The sequence below is a fragment of the Microcaecilia unicolor genome, chromosome 11 (assembly GCF_901765095.1).
Source record: "Microcaecilia unicolor chromosome 11, aMicUni1.1, whole genome shotgun sequence".
In the NCBI taxonomy this organism is placed as follows: Eukaryota; Metazoa; Chordata; class Amphibia; order Gymnophiona; family Siphonopidae; genus Microcaecilia; species Microcaecilia unicolor.
Window position 1 is genome coordinate 40457847 of NC_044041.1, and position 17666 is coordinate 40475512.

At 43.1% G+C, this 17666-nt stretch overlaps 1 protein-coding gene across 1 annotated transcript; it reads left to right on the forward strand.

Moving 5' to 3' along the window:
• The first annotated feature begins 567 nt into the window (after nucleotides 1–567).
• SNRNP35 (small nuclear ribonucleoprotein U11/U12 subunit 35) lies at nucleotides 568–7790 on the forward strand. Its single transcript, XM_030219766.1, has 2 exons — nucleotides 568–690; nucleotides 4424–7790. Exon 2 carries the CDS (start codon nucleotides 4427–4429, stop codon nucleotides 5207–5209), a length of 783 nt encoding a protein of 260 aa, XP_030075626.1. The 5' UTR covers nucleotides 568–690; nucleotides 4424–4426; the 3' UTR covers nucleotides 5210–7790.
• Nucleotides 7791–17666: the final 9876 nt, after the last annotated feature.

Here is a 17666-nt window from a genome sequence, read left to right on the forward strand (position 1 = left end):
ACCTTTTGGCTGGAAAATTTTTCGCCATCTGACAACACTGCCTGGCAGAAACCAAGTGCAGCTGAGCTGAATATATCATGGAACAAGCTCTTTTTTTTATTATTATTATTATAATCACATCAGCATGCGGTATTGGTGAGTTTCAAACGCTGGTACATTGCAAGCCCTATACTCAAATATTGCATAATAAAGATACTCCTTCGAGAACACCCAAAATTTCTTCCTAAGGTGGTGTCTCCATTTCATTTAAATCCAGTATTCTGTCCACCTGCCGGTACTGATGCTAATCTCAACGTCGATTGCAGATTGTGCGCCCATCTCAGTTATTTCTTTCTCTAGGGGGGCGGCATCTGCCTCAACCTGTCGCAATGGATACCGGCTTGTATCGACTTTTTCTACTATTAAAATGCAGATTCCTCATGACGCAGCACAAAAGCGCATCTTCACAGAGCTTCCCCCATAGACATTTGTAAAGCAGCCAGATGTGGTATTCTTCCTTGCATACGGAGCATTAACTGCATCAATCTTATGCAGCCTCCTCAGACGCAACTTCCTGTTTCCGGAAAGGCGGGCTGTAGAGGGAGAGAGGTGATGTGGTGTGTTAGGAGGTTTAGTAAAGCTCTTATTAAACCTCCTTGGTGGTGTATGTAGGGGAAGGAACGCTGTTGGATTGCTGGTGGGCGATCTCAGGTATGACCTTGATGGGATGGGGAGATGCCGTATCGCCACGCGGACAAGGAGTAGAGTGGAAGATAAGAGAGAGAGAGATGGCAGATCATGCAGAGGGGAAGAGTTTGAGTGCAGCCGAATGTGTTTGACTTGATATCTTTGCATTAGAGGCCTGTGGTCTTTCATCAGGTTTTCGCTAGTTCAAGTATATTTTTGTGTTTACCCAACTTCATAAAATAAATATATGTCTAATGCTCTCTAAAATTTTAATTGTATACGGATTCATGGATTAACAACAGGAGGACAGCAGTGGCTCCCTAGTTCGTGAATTGATGTAGATGTGCACTAGGGAGGTGGTTTTTTTTTTCTCACACTTTTGAATCTCTTCTTATTCATTACAACCTCCGTGTCAGTATACTGCTTTCGTGAGATTTATGCCTAAGAGCATAGGAGCCAACTTTTCAAAATGATTGGGGGGTGCTGAAAATTTTTTATTTTACAGGTGGTGCATTCCCCCTCCGCCCCTCTCTCTTTCCCCCTCTGCGTTCCAGGCCCTCCTTCCCTCAGTTCCATTCCCTCCCAGTTCCAGGCTCCCTCCCTTCGAGTTCCAAGGCCCCCCGAGTTCCGAGGCCCCCCTCCCTCCTCACTATCTACTTATTCCTGTAGCGCTACAAGGCATACACAGCGCTGTACACCATACACAGAAGACAGTCCCTGCTCAAAGAGCTTACAATCTAGATAAGACAGGTAAACAGACAAAACAATTAAGGGTAAGGGAATAAAGAGGTGAGGCTAAAGGACAGGGTAAGTGAGTTAGGGGTCAAAAGCAGTGGTAAAGAGGTGGGTTTTGAGTTTGGACTTGAAAACGGCTAAAGACAGGGCTAGACGTACAGTTTCGGGATGACTATGGAATATCCATATTGGCATTTACATCTCTCCAGAGACAATAATTGTCTGCATGACGGGCAGGTACAAAGGTCAAGGATAAACCTCAATCCCCCTCCCCCAACATGTCTAGCCTTACTCCCTCTGTGGTCAGTGACCCCCCTCCCAGCCACCGCCACCACCCCCAAATGTGGAAGAAAGTGCATACCAGCCTCTGTTATAGCTAGTCCTACTAGAGAAGCAAGCAGGTCCCTGGAGTAGCCTAGTGGTTGGTGCAGTGCACTGTAGAGAAGGGGACCCAGGTCTATATCCCACTCTACCTATTATACTTGTAGTAGAATGTGTGAGCCCTCTAAAACTCACCAAAAACCCACTGTACCCACATATTAGGTTACACTTGTAGCCATAAGGGCTATTGTAGTAGTATACAGTTGGGTACAGTAGGTTTTTGGTGAGTCCTGGAGAGCTTACCATACAACATAGGGTGGTAACAGTGAGATGTGTACCTGGGACATCTCCCGTGAAGTCCACTGCAGTGCACTTGCTCTGCCGGGACGTCCGCATGGCCAGCCTACCAAGAACGCTGGCTCCTTCTACATCCCAATGGCTTGATTTTGTGCATTTTTCATTTGGGCTTTTTTTTTTTTTTTTAATGGCTCAAAAAGGTAGATACTCTAGCAACTGGCCATTTTCAAAACAAAAAGATAAAATTGCCATATTCACCACTTGAATTTTGAATGTTGGAGCGAAATGTCCAAAGTTGAATTTAAAAGTCATATTGAAAAAGCCTTTCAGGATCCTAAACCCTATGGTCAGTGTTTAAAAAAAAAAATCCTAGCCATAACTTTTAAATATTTTACATATATTCAGTGCCACTATCTGTAGAAGTGGCAGCACTGAAAATACATATACAGTGGTAACCTTTACTGTCCTAAATTTATTTGTATAGCTTCATGTTTCATGCATTTTTTAAACATTTATATTAGATTTACTGCTCTAGAGGAGCCTTTCAAAGCAGTTTACATATTCAAAAATAGGTTTATCAAGAAAATGAACAGAAGTACATAATTGATAAGACAGAGAAAAATAATAGTTCTACAGATCTGATCCAAGGGCTGTGATCTGGAGACAACTCACAGCAGGCTGCAGAAGTGTGGGCTTTATGACATTAGCTAAAGGCATCAGGAAAGAAAAATGTCTTCAAGGTGATCTTAAACTTATCGAAGGAACTCTCTAGGCATAAATGGGAAGGTAAAGCATTCCAAAGAGAAGGACCAGTGACACTGAAGATCCTAGTTCTTTAGTAGTCAAAACAAATATGTCTGAAGGAAGGTACCACAACTTGGTTAAGTTGTGAAGATTGCAGAGTGCATCCTAGGGTGTAGGATATTAAGAATGAGTATTTTATAGGAAATCCTGTGAAAGACTGCAAGCTAGTGTCCGAGTTCCAAGGCCCCCCTCGCCTCCGATTTCCGTGCCCTCCCTCTCCTCCGATTTCCGCCACCCAGCGCCTCCCTCCCTCTCTGTGGGCTCCGTTTTACCTCGTGCTCCGGCAGTGAAGTCCAGCACGCACGGACGCCGCTGCACAGTGCCTTTGCTTTCGTTTGTGTTTCAGCTGTTCCTCTGGTCCCGCCCTCATTTCCTGTTTCCGGAACGGCAGGACCAGAGAAACAGCTGAAACACAACCAAAAGCGACGGCACTCTGAAGCACCGTCCATGCGTGCTCCCCTTCACTGTTGCCGGCGCTGCAGGAGGTAAACAGTTTTAAACAGCAGCTGGCATTTACGAAGGGTACGGGCAGCAGCACACTTCCTCCTTGCACTCGGGGGCCACCGGGGAACAGAGAGGGGGGTGGGGGATGAGAGACAAGGGGGGAGGGGGTCCCAACTCCACAGAGGTGGGGGTCGGGGTCCCGACACCACAGAGGGGGTCCTGAGACGGGGAGGGGGGATGAGGAGGAGGGGGAGGGGCCCTGGAACCTTGCTAGCGCCCATTTCATTTCTTTCTGAAACTGGCCATTTTTGCTAGTTATATAGGATTTTTATGATGTGCATTTTCCCTGTTTGGCCAGCAGGTGGGGTCTGTCCTTTGTTTTTTAAGCAGTTGCAAAAATGACTATTTCTTTTCTGCTTAAAGTAACCGGCTGTGCCATTGGCCAGAAACCCTTCAGTGTTAATGCTCTGGCCTCTGATTGGCCCTGTAGTTGAAAATCCAGCTGGAGTCTGCTGGAAATTCTTAGTCTCAGGAGGGAGTGTGGAGATAAAAGATCTCTACACTGAGGCCCTGTTGAAACCTGTGGGTAGGTATATTTTTTTCTCCTGAACTCCCTAGGTACTACTCAGGTAGTGAAGTGTTTAGTTTGATATTGATACCTATTTAATTGACCTGTTATTGTTACTATAATTATATCTTTTTTCACTGTTCTAATTTTGTTCTGATAATAAACCAATTAGTTTATTAGCTCTGTTGACCTGGACTAAGAATTCTGGTGGTTTGTGTTTTGGGTCTGTAGGTGTTTTCTAGGAACTGTGGGGCCCCTGGAAGTGTGGCCTAAGTGTCCTTAGAAACCACCAGGGAATTCAGTTGTGGGTAGGAGACTCACCCAGAGGCAAGCGTAACCCAATGTGGTGGGGGTAGGGTATGCCAGTGTAGCGCACACGCCTGGGTACAGGCGGGCCTGAGCAGTGCTGGGACAGACCTTATAGGTGGCTGCAGGGTTAGCCCCCAGTGGGTGCTAGGCATTTCGTGACATTAGCTAATATTGCTTATTAGATGAGCATGTTTCAAAGTAGCTTAGTAATAAGATGCTCATTACTTACACACTGTATCAGAGATTTTTTTTAGTAAACTGTTCTTGTTTTCCCTGTAGAAAATGAAGGAGTGGACACCTATAGCAAAGGATTACAATCCTCTGAAGGCTGGAAGCATCGATGGGACAGATGAGGAGCCCCATGACCGTGCTATCTGGAGGGCAATATTGGCGCGCTATGTCCCCAATAAAGGAGTTGTTGGAGACCCACATCTTACCCTTTTTGTGTCAAGATTAAGTCTACAGACAAATGAAGAAAAGTTAAAAGAAGTCTTCTCTAGATATGGAGATATTCGGCGGATACGGCTTGTGAAGGACTTGGTCACTGGTTTCTCAAAGGGCTATGCATTCATAGAATACAAAGATGAGCGTTCTTTGCTTAAAGCATACAGGGATGCCAATAAGTTGGTGATTGACCAGCATGAAATATTTGTAGACTTTGAACTGGAGAGAACACTTGGGGGTTGGATTCCTCGGAGACTCGGGGGTGGCTTTGGAGGTAAAAAGGAGTCTGGGCAGCTGAGGTTTGGAGGTCGCGACAGACCTTTCCGGAAACCCATCAACTTGCCAGCTATGAAAAACAATTTCTATGCAGAGGGACAACGTGAGAGGTCTCGTTCTAGAGAGAGAGCAAGAGAATGGAGGGAGAGAGGTGGAGATCATGAAAGAAACAGAGGTAGAAGGTGGCAAGACCGAGGGAGAACACAAACCTTGGGTGAAAATGAAAGAGACCGAGAAAAGGACTTGAAAGATGAAAGAATCCCTACTAGAGAAAGAAAAGACAGAGACAGGCAAAGAAAAGATAAGAAAAGGGAAAGAAGCAGAGACCATGATCATAAAAAGTAAAAGCAGATTAAACCTAAGCAGAGGCAATAGCAATACAGTAAATTAAATAAAACAACACAACAGTAAGTAACAAATGTTGATTCTACTATTTTGCTGACAGTTCAGGATGACACAGAGAATTGATCCAGCAAAAAGTGTGAGCTTCATTTTCTCTTCTTTATAAGCAGCTGTTCTGAGAAGTAAGACAAACAGACTACCTGGCTGCAGTTAGCATATGTGAAGTATTACCTGTAGTACTATTTGCTGTTGGCTTTGGATTTAGAGGAAAATACATTTACTTTAAAAGTTTAATGTTTGTATAGTGGTGTACACTTTTTAAGCTGATTAATGAAAAAATTCAGGTTTTCCAACTTTGTTTAGTATATACTTCACTCTTCTTCTGTAATGCAGCATGCAAAATTTAGGTTTGCACCACAGAGTTTAAGAATAAGGTGGCTCCTCTACCCCCAAAATGATCTTCCATTTGCATTTGCTTCCCCTTCTGCCAGTAAAGGAGGGTGAGCTTTGCTTCATGCATCTGTGTACCAAAGAAAGCTTTGTTTGCCCAGAAATATGTGCTGTACTTAATTTCTCTTGTTATGATTCTTATAAACACTGACATTCTTGTATAGCATAAAAACTGCAAAGGAAGAGGCTTGGACTACAGAAGTGAGCACTGACCAAGCTACTTCTTTCTCTGTTTCTTCTTGTACCTTATTACAAGAACTGCCACCAAGCCATAGCTCTTACATCCTACTCCAGAGCTCAGCATCTAACATTTGTCAGTATTGGCATCTTTCTACCTATATTTGCAATTCTTTAAATTGGAACCTACCAAATATTACACTTAACAATGTAAACAGTTTTTAGTAACGACAAAATTGTTCCTTGAGGGGACAAGGTTGCTATTTCCTAGCAGCCTCAAAATGCATGTCCATAATGGTTAATATTGTTATGGGCAGGGAGCTATTAAAACAGTTCTGCTGTGGGATGCTAATACTTACTGTTCTGCCCAAGATTTGTGGGGATAGTAGTAAACATGAAGCAATCTACAACCAGAAATCAGAGCTTGGGTTGAAAAAGGAGATCTCTAGGCCTAAAACTAATTACAGAGACCAGGTTTGGCACTCAGGGCAATCCCATACTGAATGACTTATTCCCCCCTCCCCCTCCAAGTTAGTACACATGACATGGACCTCAAACAGAGGGGGGGGGGGGGCAGCCTAGAGCTCATCTAAAAGTCATTCGTAAATGTGATGATGATATCAAATCTTTCCAATCTGTCCCTAGAAATCCTAGCGTTCACCGTAAGTGACCCTACGATCAAAGAAACACTATTTAAAGGCCACCTCGTAGCTGGGCAAAAGCCAGAGATGATTTCACAGAATTTGCCTCCAACACATGTACTACCTACTCTAATGTCCTGCTTGTAGGGGTCATGAATATTCACCTTGATGACCCACACACCGAGGAAGTCCTGAATTTCTTAACATCCAGGGATATCCCCAAAGCAGCCAGCACCTCAACACACTGCAAGGGCCACCTACTTGACCTTTTCAAACACAGACTATCGATCCACAAGACATATTCTTATTTGATACCACCTGGTCCTCATTATCCTGGTCTGACCATAACAAACTCACCTGCATCCTGAACTGGAAAGAAGCAACATCAAACAAAATAAAATCCACCAAGGCTCCCACAAGAGGTAAGATAAAAGCTACCGCATTCTGGGACAAAACCTTAACTTACCATCCAATACTAGAACCCAAAAATAAAGACTTCCTCACAAACTGGGACCTCCAAAACCTGACTACACTTAATGAAATCAGTCCTTTAAAACTGAAAAACAAACGTAATCATCGTCTATCTCCCTGGTACAACGAAAAGTTACTGATTACCAAAAGACACCGCATCTAACTAGAAAGAAAATGGATCAAAGAGAGTACAAGCAAATTAATAAAAAGTCTGAAGTAAAATGCCCCTGGGTTAGCAATCATCTGTGTGTGACATGGCCATGTGTTGCCAGGAAAATTGGCTGCATCAGGGGCCGACTAGACCAGATGGTGTACACAGCACACTTCACTTAGTCTGGTCCAACAAAGTAAAATGATATAGGCACTGTATGCTCATGTACCTGGAGGTGTATAAAATTTCCTGTGCCCCAATAAATATTAGGGGATATGCCCTCAGCAAGGTCACTCTTTGCCAAATCTACACCGATCCCTTCTGCCCATTTTACTTTTGTCAGCTGGATGGCTACACCAATGGAACATCCCTTCTCCAGCTACCCAAGAGGCTCAGTGAGTGCAAAGTCCTCAGTGCTTATCTCCTCCAGGATTAATGCATAGGCAAACTAGGCAGGTGGCTAGAGTCCAAGTATTTGGTGGTTAAGAACTTAAGGCAAAGTTCTGCTCTGGTGAGCAAGAAGAGTCAGGATTGCCATTTCCAATTGCAGAAGTCTATGGGGTTTCCTCCGCAGCAGGTAAGAAGTGGTGCTCACTGATTCCCACTGGCTGAGGGAGAAGCAAGTGAGGAGGATAAAGGTTATTATGCCAGGCTTAGAGCAGAGTTGGGCAACCATGGTCCTCAAGGGCCACAACCCAGGCAGGTTTCAAGATTTCCACAATAAATAAGATCTATTTGAATACAATGGAAGCAGTACATGCATGTTCATTGTGGAAATCTTGAAAACCTGACTGGGTTGTGGCCCTCAAAGTCCAGGGTTACCTATCCCTGCTTTAGAGGTTAATATACTGATGTTCACGCATTTGTGGAGGTTGAAAAATGCATTTTATACGATGGTTTGGTGTCCACCAAAGTTGATTCTGCTATGCCTCCAAGTAGTAGGAGATGATCAGTCCTGATCTGCTTCAGCAAATGAGAGACCTAACTGGACCGGTGGTACAGGGCAAGACTTTAAGGCATCAATGATCTGCTGAGCTAGTACCTATGAACATGAATACAAATATTTTATTCAGAGTGAAGAGACCATATTGAGATTGTTTATGTTCTTAACTGACTACCAAGAGTGATAAAACAAAGAATTTTATAATTGTGTATGTGTTTTAGAAGTGCTAAAACAGGTGAATTAATTGTGTATGTGTTTTAGAAGTGCTAAAACAGGTGAATTAATCCAAGATTTACATGTACTTTTTATTTACTTCAGTACTAGAGTAACATGTCAGCTAACTAATTATTCTGTGGTCAAGGCCATAACTAAGGAGAGTGGAGAAGACACAGGACCAAAGTGTCTGTAAAAAAGGAAGTACTGTGTAAGAATGTTGAGCTTAGTAGTGGTAATGTGCTCACTCACTTTTTATCCACTAACCTCCACTCTCCTTCCTTATTTATATAATGAAAATGGTGGTCTCCTGCTCATCCTATATAATAAAACGCACCTCCAACATGCTGAAGCCAAGAAAGTGGCAACGTTCCAGAACTACGTGTCGTCAATTGAGGAGATGGAGCCTTACAGAGTGCATGAATACTTCAAGGCTTCACTCTCTCTCTCTCTCTCTCTCTCTCTCTCTCACACACACACACACACACACACACACACACACACACACACACACGCACGCACGCACGCACGCACGCACACACACACACACACACACACACACTTCCAAGATTACATAAATGAGGAGTTAAAAGACATTGTTTAAAGAAAAATTATACCTAAACTAAGAGCAGACTATTATTTAAGTTTCAGCAGATTCAACGCGCGTTGAGGCTACAAATGATGACAATTGTGAGGGCTCAAGGAATACATATTTGAGTGAATTGTAGCTAATGATACATTTACAGGGGTATCTAAGATAAAATACATCCCCCATCTGAAGAACAGCCGGCTTCAATAACAAAAATTACTTCTGTCTTTTCTGTGTGTCTCATGAGACATCAGGAAATAAGTTAATTTTCAATCCCAGGAACAGCTTGTCCTTGAAAAATAATTTGAATAACCACTTTTTATCCGGAAAAAGAGCCAGAGTGGCCACCAAGGTGGCTGCAATGGCTTGCTCTGTCTCAGATGTCTCCAGTAAGGCAGAAACATTTAATTTGGATTGATCTTCTTTCTGAGGTATATAGTATGTTTGAGCAAACGGCGGCATAGCTGATTCAGGAACTTCCAAAATTTCAGTTAAATATGTTTTCAACATTACACTTGAGGAAACCATTGTGAGTTTTGGAAAGTTCAAGAATCTAATATTACAGCTTCTTGTATAGTTCTCAAACATTTCAGATTTTCTCCTTAATACAGTTAAATCTTTAACCATGTCCGTTTGCATGATCATTAGATTAGTTACATTATTTTCCAATGATTCTACCCGAGTAGTTAAAGATTTTATATCTTCTTTCATCTTAACTGATGTGTTTTCCACTTCTGTCAACTTTTTTGCCGTTTGCTGTTGTTTAACAGTAGAAGATTGAATGAAGGTTGAAATTAAGTCCCATAGGGATTCTAATGTTACCTCTGCCGGTTTCTGGATGAGAGGTATATTGTCAAAGCTTGCTTCCTTGGGCTGCTCTATCCCTCGTCGTTCCACAGCTCCCACTGCAGGACTCAGCTGCTTCCCTGTCCCTAGTTGTTCACCGGCTTTCCTTGACGTCATGTCTTCTTCGCTACATGGCGGAGGCCCCGTCGAACCAAGGGAAGGAGAACTGGTCATCCGCGGCTGTGGAGGCGGTGCTCGCATGTTAGGGCTCAGCGTCACATCAAGACCCGAGACCGCCGAAAGCTCCCCTGCAACGCCGGCGATAACAGCGGGTCTGCTCCCGGCCAACTCAGTCTGCTCCCGGGGCCTCGCGAATCGGTCCATCTGACCCAAAGGTAAAGAGGGAGAGGCTAGGGAAGCACGAACTGGTGCTCTTCCTCATCTTTTCGGCATATTTTAATAGTAGAAGTGAGGTCTCAGAGCGTCTAGGTAGTAGAATCTACCATCTTGGAATCCCGGTAAGAATAATCTTACCCGTTTTACTAGTTTTCAATAAAATTGTAGAACAAATGGCAAGCAAATCAATTTCCTGCTGCAAAAACTACAGAAGGATGTTAAGATAAAATTGATTGTATCCAGGTTAGGAGCATGGTGGGCTCAGGGGAGAAGGAAATGATATTTGTCTGACCTCTCCAACACTGCAGAGTCCTTTGGTCACTGGGGGAGGGGGGGGGGTCTTTCCTCTCTGAGCACACCACCAGAACTCTCGTCCACGCTCTCATTACCTCTCGCCTTGATTACTGCAACTTGCTCCTCACCGGTCTCCCACTCAGCCATCTATCCCCCCTTCAATCCGTTCAGAACGCTGCTGCACGTCTTATATTCCGCCAGAACCGGTATACTCATATCACCCCTCTCCTCAAGTCACTTCATTGGCTTCCGATCAGATATCGCATACAATTCAAGCTCCTCCTCCTTACCTACAAATGCACTCAGTCTGCAGCTCCTCACTACCTCTCCACCCTCATCTCCCCCTATGTTCCCGCCCGTAACCTCCGCTCACAGGACAAAGCCCTTCTCTCAGTACCCTTCTCCACCACTGCCAACTCCAGGCTCCGCTCATTCTGCCTTGCCTCACCCTATGCCTGGAACAATCTTCCTTTACCCATACGCCTTGCCCCCTCCCTACCCATCTTCAAATCTCTGCTTAAAACTCACCTCTTTAATGCTGCCTTCGGCACCTAACCGCTTGAGAAATATATAATCCCCCAATCTATCCACCCTATCAGATTAACTCGTCCTCTAGATTGTACACTTGTCTTTAGATTTCTCTTGTCTTTTGGATTGTAAGCTCTTTGAGCAGGGACTGTCCTTCTATGTTAAATTGTACAGCGCTGCGTAACCCTAGTAGCGCTTTAGAAATGTCAGTTAGTAGTAGTTAGTAGAATCATTTGAGTGTCACCTAAAAAGGTTGAGTTCTGGCAGAATCCTCTGCTCTGGTTCATGATAGACAGTGAAGAGAAAGAAAGGGTAAAACCTAGCTGTCTTTGGTGCTGCTGCACTATCCAATACTATTGAGTAAATTAGAAACTTTATAAAATTAAAAAAAAAAAAACTGCACTATTTTGTTTTCTCATTTCAATTGACCCTAGTTATATCCCTGACGCAGATCAATGAAATATTGTGTTAAAAGCATTGGTATAATCTGTATGTCAGGATTAGTAGCCATTGTAGTAACACCTCCAGATCATACTTTGAATATTGCCAAGGTTAGTGTGCTACCTGCCAACCAAAAGAAATTTCTTAAAATGTAGCCAGGCTATTTGCCAATGGCATTTGAATGAAAGCAAATCGGGCACTGACTGATCATCCTGATTAGCAGATTTAATGTTACTCTGTAATAACACATCCCACAGTCAGCCAATCAAGGTGAAATCAGCTACACATTAAAATGCCCATGAGCATCATGCAAAATCAGCATCAAATATATAAAAAGGGCAAACTGACGTTCCTACAAGAGAAACAAGTCTTCTGATTGGCTGCAATGTGGGATCATCTGGAATCAATCCAGCGGCTATCATTGGCATTATCGCCGTAAACATCCTGGTCAAAAAGTACAGACAACGAAAGTAAAAGACTGGAATAAGTAACGGGAATTCTATGCAAACACTCTAAGAAGGCATATGGTATTACTTTAAACTGTCATATACTTTTTTTTTTAATAAAGATCAGAGCAAAACACAACTGCATCACCCAAGAGGTCTCCAATGGTGAGGTGCAGAGGGCATTAACTGGTCCTATAAATATTATCTCCATGCACACAAGCAATATTTAAGCTATCACAGGATGCAAATTCAATCAGGGCATAGCTTAGGAGTGGTGCTGTGGGTGCTTGAGCACTCCCAATATTGAGAAAATTCCTTGTATGTGTTCAGGGAGGGGTTATTTCCATGGGCTTAACACCCCCAATCATTTTGCTTAACAATCCCCGTCCCCACTTACCAACCTCTTCTCTTTTGAACTTAACAGAACTTCCAACTTTTATTAACAGAACCCATTCAAACTATACCCTATAAACTTTAAACTTTCTGCACAATTCCTCCCCCTCCCCCTGAGTAGTGGGGGATAGAGAGAGGTAAATTATGTCCATGTCCCAACCTCCATCTCTCCAACCCTTAAGGCCCATGCAAAGTCCCCGTGATTACTTGTCTCTAATATTCTCTGGTTGCTGCCTTTTGCAGCCAAACCTCCATTCCGATAGAGATTCCGGGCTTCAATCGCCCTCTCCAAGTGTCTCCTCTCAGCCCGAGCCAGTTGCCTGCTCTTCCTCCAACTGTGAGACAAACCTCTGCGCCTCCGCCACTGCTTCAAAAGAGTAGTCTTTTCCCTTAAGAGTGATCTTTAAGGTAGCAGGATATATTAAAGCAAATCTGATTTTCCACTCAAAGAGTTTTGTACATATTGGCGAGAAAACCCGTCTGCGCCCCGCCACTCCAGCTGAATAGTCCTGGAAGCACAGGATCCGCTTGTTGTCATATGACAGTTGCTTGTCCACACGGGAATGTTTCAATATGAATTGCTTGTGGGCAAAGTTGAGAATCTGCACGATAACCACTCGGGGTTTGTCCATATGAGTCTTGCGGGGTCCTATTCTATGGGCTCTTTCCACCCTTACTGGGCCCATCTCCGCCGGAAATGCAACAGCTTTTGCAAGCCAGTGTTCAACCTCCACTGTTAAGTCCTGGTCTCTCACGCTTTCAGGGAACCCCACCAGCCTCAGGTTGTTCCGTCTGGACCTGTTCTCTAGGTCCTCCTGTTTTTGTTCCACCGACTCCATTTTCTTTTGCATCGTCTTTTGTGTCTCTTCCACCTCCGTCATTCTGTCTTCCACCTCGCTCGTCCTCGTTTGGAAGGCCACACACTTGCGTGTCAGATCTTCCATCCGCGTTTGCAGCTGTTCCAGCTTGGTACTTATAGGTGTTAATTGCCTCTCCAGCATCTCTTCCAGAACCGTCGACATTTCTGCGGTGATCTCTGCCACCCAGGCCGATGAGACTGATCCCGTGGGGTCCGGGGACGCCGCCATCTTGGATTCCGCCGATTTGCCTCTGAGTTTTTCCTTCTGCGTCGATTTTTGTCGCCATCAGAGCCATTTTCTTTTGTTGAGGCTATTACCCCTGCGTGCTGCCTTTGCTCCAGGCTCGTTACACACTTTTTTCGGGGCCGAAATTCAGTGCGATTCTCGGAGGTTTAGGATAAGGGCCGGAGCATCGCTCACTTGCGACCACCCTTCCTCATAGCGTCACGTGACCTCCCCCCCCCCCATCATTTTGAAAAGTTGGCTCCTGTGGCTATGCAGAAGAGATATTTTTAAGAATGCAGAAAACTGATATTCACATTTCTTTACCAAATCTTTTCCTCAGGAAACAAGCAAACAGGTCATGGTGACATAGGCCGATTATGGCTACATGCTACGCTATCACAATGACACAGTTCATAGGCAAATAACATGAGTCTGTTACTAGCTGAGAACTTAGAAATGTCCAGGTCAAAATTGATTTTTGCTTATAGGAAAAAGAACAGATTACTGTTCTCAGCCTTTTTGAAGTGAGTGTGCCTCATCATCTTGAGAAGAAACATGGCTGGAGTATCAGTGCACATGCAGTACATCTGCTACCAGCAAGCAGTTTTAATTGGGGGGGGGGGGGCTTTAACACTAGGTCCATGCCAGTGTAATATCAAACTTCTTAATTCATTTATCATGAGAACCACCACCTTCATAAGGGCTCCTTTTACTAAGGTGCACTAACAAATTAGTGTGCATTACGAGGCATGCAGCTCATAGGTATACAATGGGCTGCATGGCATTTAGTGCATGCTAAATCCATTAACGCATCTTAGTAAAAGGACCCCTAAGGGTTGAATACCACTAATGAATTATTCATATTTTGCTTGCCAGGTCTGTTAATGAAATATAAGTATAGTACATCCTTGGAGCAATGGACATTGGCACAATGAATATCTGGAACAACGGACAGCAGCAAGGTCCCCCCTCCTGAAGACCCTCCCAAGACTATTATCGTGGGGTGGGGGGAAGGGTTGGCTGGCTGAGGGGAGAAAAGCAACAGGTCTGTAGGGATGAAAGGAGAAGAAATGCTGGACATGGGGGGGGGGGGGGGGGTTGCCTGAAAGGAGAAGAGCAAGAGGTGTGGGGATGGGGGAGAAGAGGAAGAAATGCTGGCGATCTGGGAGAAGAGGGAAGGTGCTGGACATGGGGAGAGGGTTCGCTGATGGGAGAAGAGCAAGAGGTTTGAGGGAGAAGAGGAATAAATACCAGAGGTCTGGGAGAAGAGGGAAGGTGCCGGACCTGTGGGGGGTTGTGGTGGGGCTGAGAGAAGAAGAGGGAGAGGTGTGTGGCCAGTTCTACTTCCTTTTTGTCTCCAAATTAAGCCCTGCTCTTAAGTGTCTGTGTACAGTGCTGTGTGTCTAGTAACACTATAGATATGATAATTCATAGTAATAGGACCACTATTGCACTGGGAGGTGGGGCAGGAAAGAGAGGAGGGCATATAAACGTGGGGAAAACATCCTTGGAGCGTTTGAGATGAAGGCTTACGGTGCTTAATTCAGCCCTGGTTCCACATGAGCTAGAAGCATAAAGGAGCATGCAGGAAACTACAGTGTAAAACAAAAAAATAAAATTGAACTCACTCACATTCTTTCTTGAAAGTAAATTATCTTTGGAAATATTATGGCCAGCCTAATGTTTGAAGACTATTTCCGACCTGATTAGATTTGGTGCAGTGTTAGAAATACAATCTTGTTGTAAAAAAAAAAAAAACAAAATCAAAACACAGAAGCGATTTAATCTAAAGGGTGGATGCAGGGGTCAGCGTACCAAGTACTCGCTGAAATGTCACCCTCTCCCCTCTGTGCTCTCTTAGGTTTACATATTATGAAGACCACAGGAGGAAGAGTTAGAGATTTGCAAGGCTGGGTGACTCCATGTATGCAGGGTGGATGCACAAAAGTCCGGCTGAGCTACAGGACTTCAAAGAATTCTTAATGATAGACAAAACTTAAACATAAAGAAGATATGCTCTTCCTTTTGTTTTAAATGGCACCGTTATGGCCTTGTCCTCCCCGAGTGCCCCTTTTGTTCCTTCATGATCTAACGATCCAAGGATTCCCTTACAGGCTTTCTGCTTCTGTTGTATCTTAAAAAGTTGTTACTGTTGAGTTTTTTTTTTGCCTCTGTGGCAAGTTTATCTTATAGTAAATGACGGCAGATAAGATAAACTCATTTTACATGGTATGTGTTTCCTTTTTTTGGCCGAAATGGATGTGCGGCAAAATAAAAATTGGTGTGGCTCCATTTTGGGCCAGAGACCTTACTGCCACCCATTAACTTAGCGGTAAGATCTTACATGTTAACCAGGCGGTAATCGTCAGTGCGAGTACACTGCCGATTACCTCCCCGTTAGTGCCGTACGCCAGAAATTTTCTAGCACGCATACTGGACATGCGTAAAAAACGAAATCACCGCCTAGGCCACGTCGTAGCCGGGCAGTAGTTCCAAATTGGCACTTGTTGAGCACATGTAGGCACCCATGTGGCTTAGTAAAAGGGCCCCTGAATGTCTCAAGAAGATGCATGTTGCTCTGATGGACTTTTGCTTCCCTAAATGAAGGCTCCATTCTGTTTCTTGGTTTAAAAGCTTGTGGGGGTTATTATTAATGTGAGAACTTTAGTGTCTTGACTGTATAATACATAGCAAGATTAAGTGGTTTTCTTTGTTTTAAAAACACTTGAACTACTGTCCATATAATATATTTATTGCTAATGGTCATGTTGTAATTCTTGTTTTTAAACCTTCATTTTCTATAACTGGTCCTGCAAGGCATATACACTTCTGTTTTTGAACACATACAACCTTTATGTACATACACAGCCTGTTTCTTCTGCATGGAGTTTGCTACCATCTTTTCAAAGCTGTTCATTTCAAAATTGAATGCTTTACTTTTTTACATTAAGGTTCAAGTCTGTCTTTCTAGTAATAAGGTGGTTTGATATAAACTATATTTTGCTTTATCAATTTTACTAAAACTGTAAAAGCTATTCAATATTTTAATCTCAGCTGCTATTTAATAGCTCCAAAAGAAAGCAGAGCCTAACAGAGAGCCTATTTGACTGTTGCAAACTGTAAAACTCAAAATCACAAGGACCATTAAGACGCTCCATAGTTGAACATAAGGCTGATTAAACAGTGTGCTGAAAGATGCACATTGCATTACCCTCCATATACATCAGATAACTTTTTCAATAGCTTACTAAAGTCAGAATGGTAATTCTCATCCCCTGGCACACAGTGACTTTTCTCATTCTTGATCATCATACATACAGTCAGTTCAAAAGAACAGGGCACAGGTCTTAGAAATACATTTTAAACTTGTGCAGCCAGTGTGTTAATATGGTTGAACTTTCATTTTCAGCTGTTGGTGTACTCTGTCTCTTCTTCATACAGTCCTAAGTCTTAACATGCTCCTTTTAGTGTTGTCTAACCTACAGTCTAGCCAGCTTTACATTGTCTCTTAAATAGAGTAGGTTCTGAACAAAATGAATATTACAGATGATTATCAAGATTGTTGTTTTCCCAGAGTTCCAGGTATGACTCCTAAAGTTTTTTCCTCTGAAATGATTCCTCTTAGTATATTAATTCAAAAGGAGTGAAGCCTGCGAAACTGGGATTACCTTAATCAGTGGGAATTGGATTAGAGATTCAAGTGTTTGTATTGTTAAATAATTTCTGGTTTTAAAAGAGAAAAAAATGAAATCAGGTGTATTATGTCCACTAATATTGGACAATAAGTATGTTTCCAACGAAATTAATTGACTATACACCGTCTTGGGTTTGAAGAAGCCAACCAGACGATCAATGTGGAATAATGATTCAGATAAATAATAACTGGGGATAATCAGGTTTTCTTTGTTTACTGTTGTTTAATTGATCTCCTGTCTTGTTTCCCTCTCCCTATTTATTTTGTGGTCTAAGAAAGAGAAAGATTGTATATAATCCATTTATCTAGCTGAGATTGTTTTCCTTTAAGATTGTATTAATGTACAGTCATCTCTGTATTACAGTTTGCAAGTGACCCTTGTAAAATGAAAAATTATAAATGATTAAAAAAATAGAGTAGGTTCTGATAGCTACATCTGTTCCATAATGCCCTGTGAAAGGGTAGCTCTTGTTTTTCCTTCCTGTCCACCCTTGCACATTTATTAATGTTGTACCACAGTGAGGGGGGAGCAGAGGCCTGGATTCTTAAAGTAGCTATGGATAACATATGCAAATGGGTTGATGGCATTAATATGAAATCCTACTGCTGATGGCTGTGTTTCTGCATGAGTACCTGGCTCAGGATGAGTTGCAGTCTTTTTAGTCAGAATTCCATATATACCTCTGAAAAGACCCTGCCAGAGGCAGGGTTTTCAACCTTAATTTTGTATACAAAGACTGCCCTGTAATAAATTTGAAAACT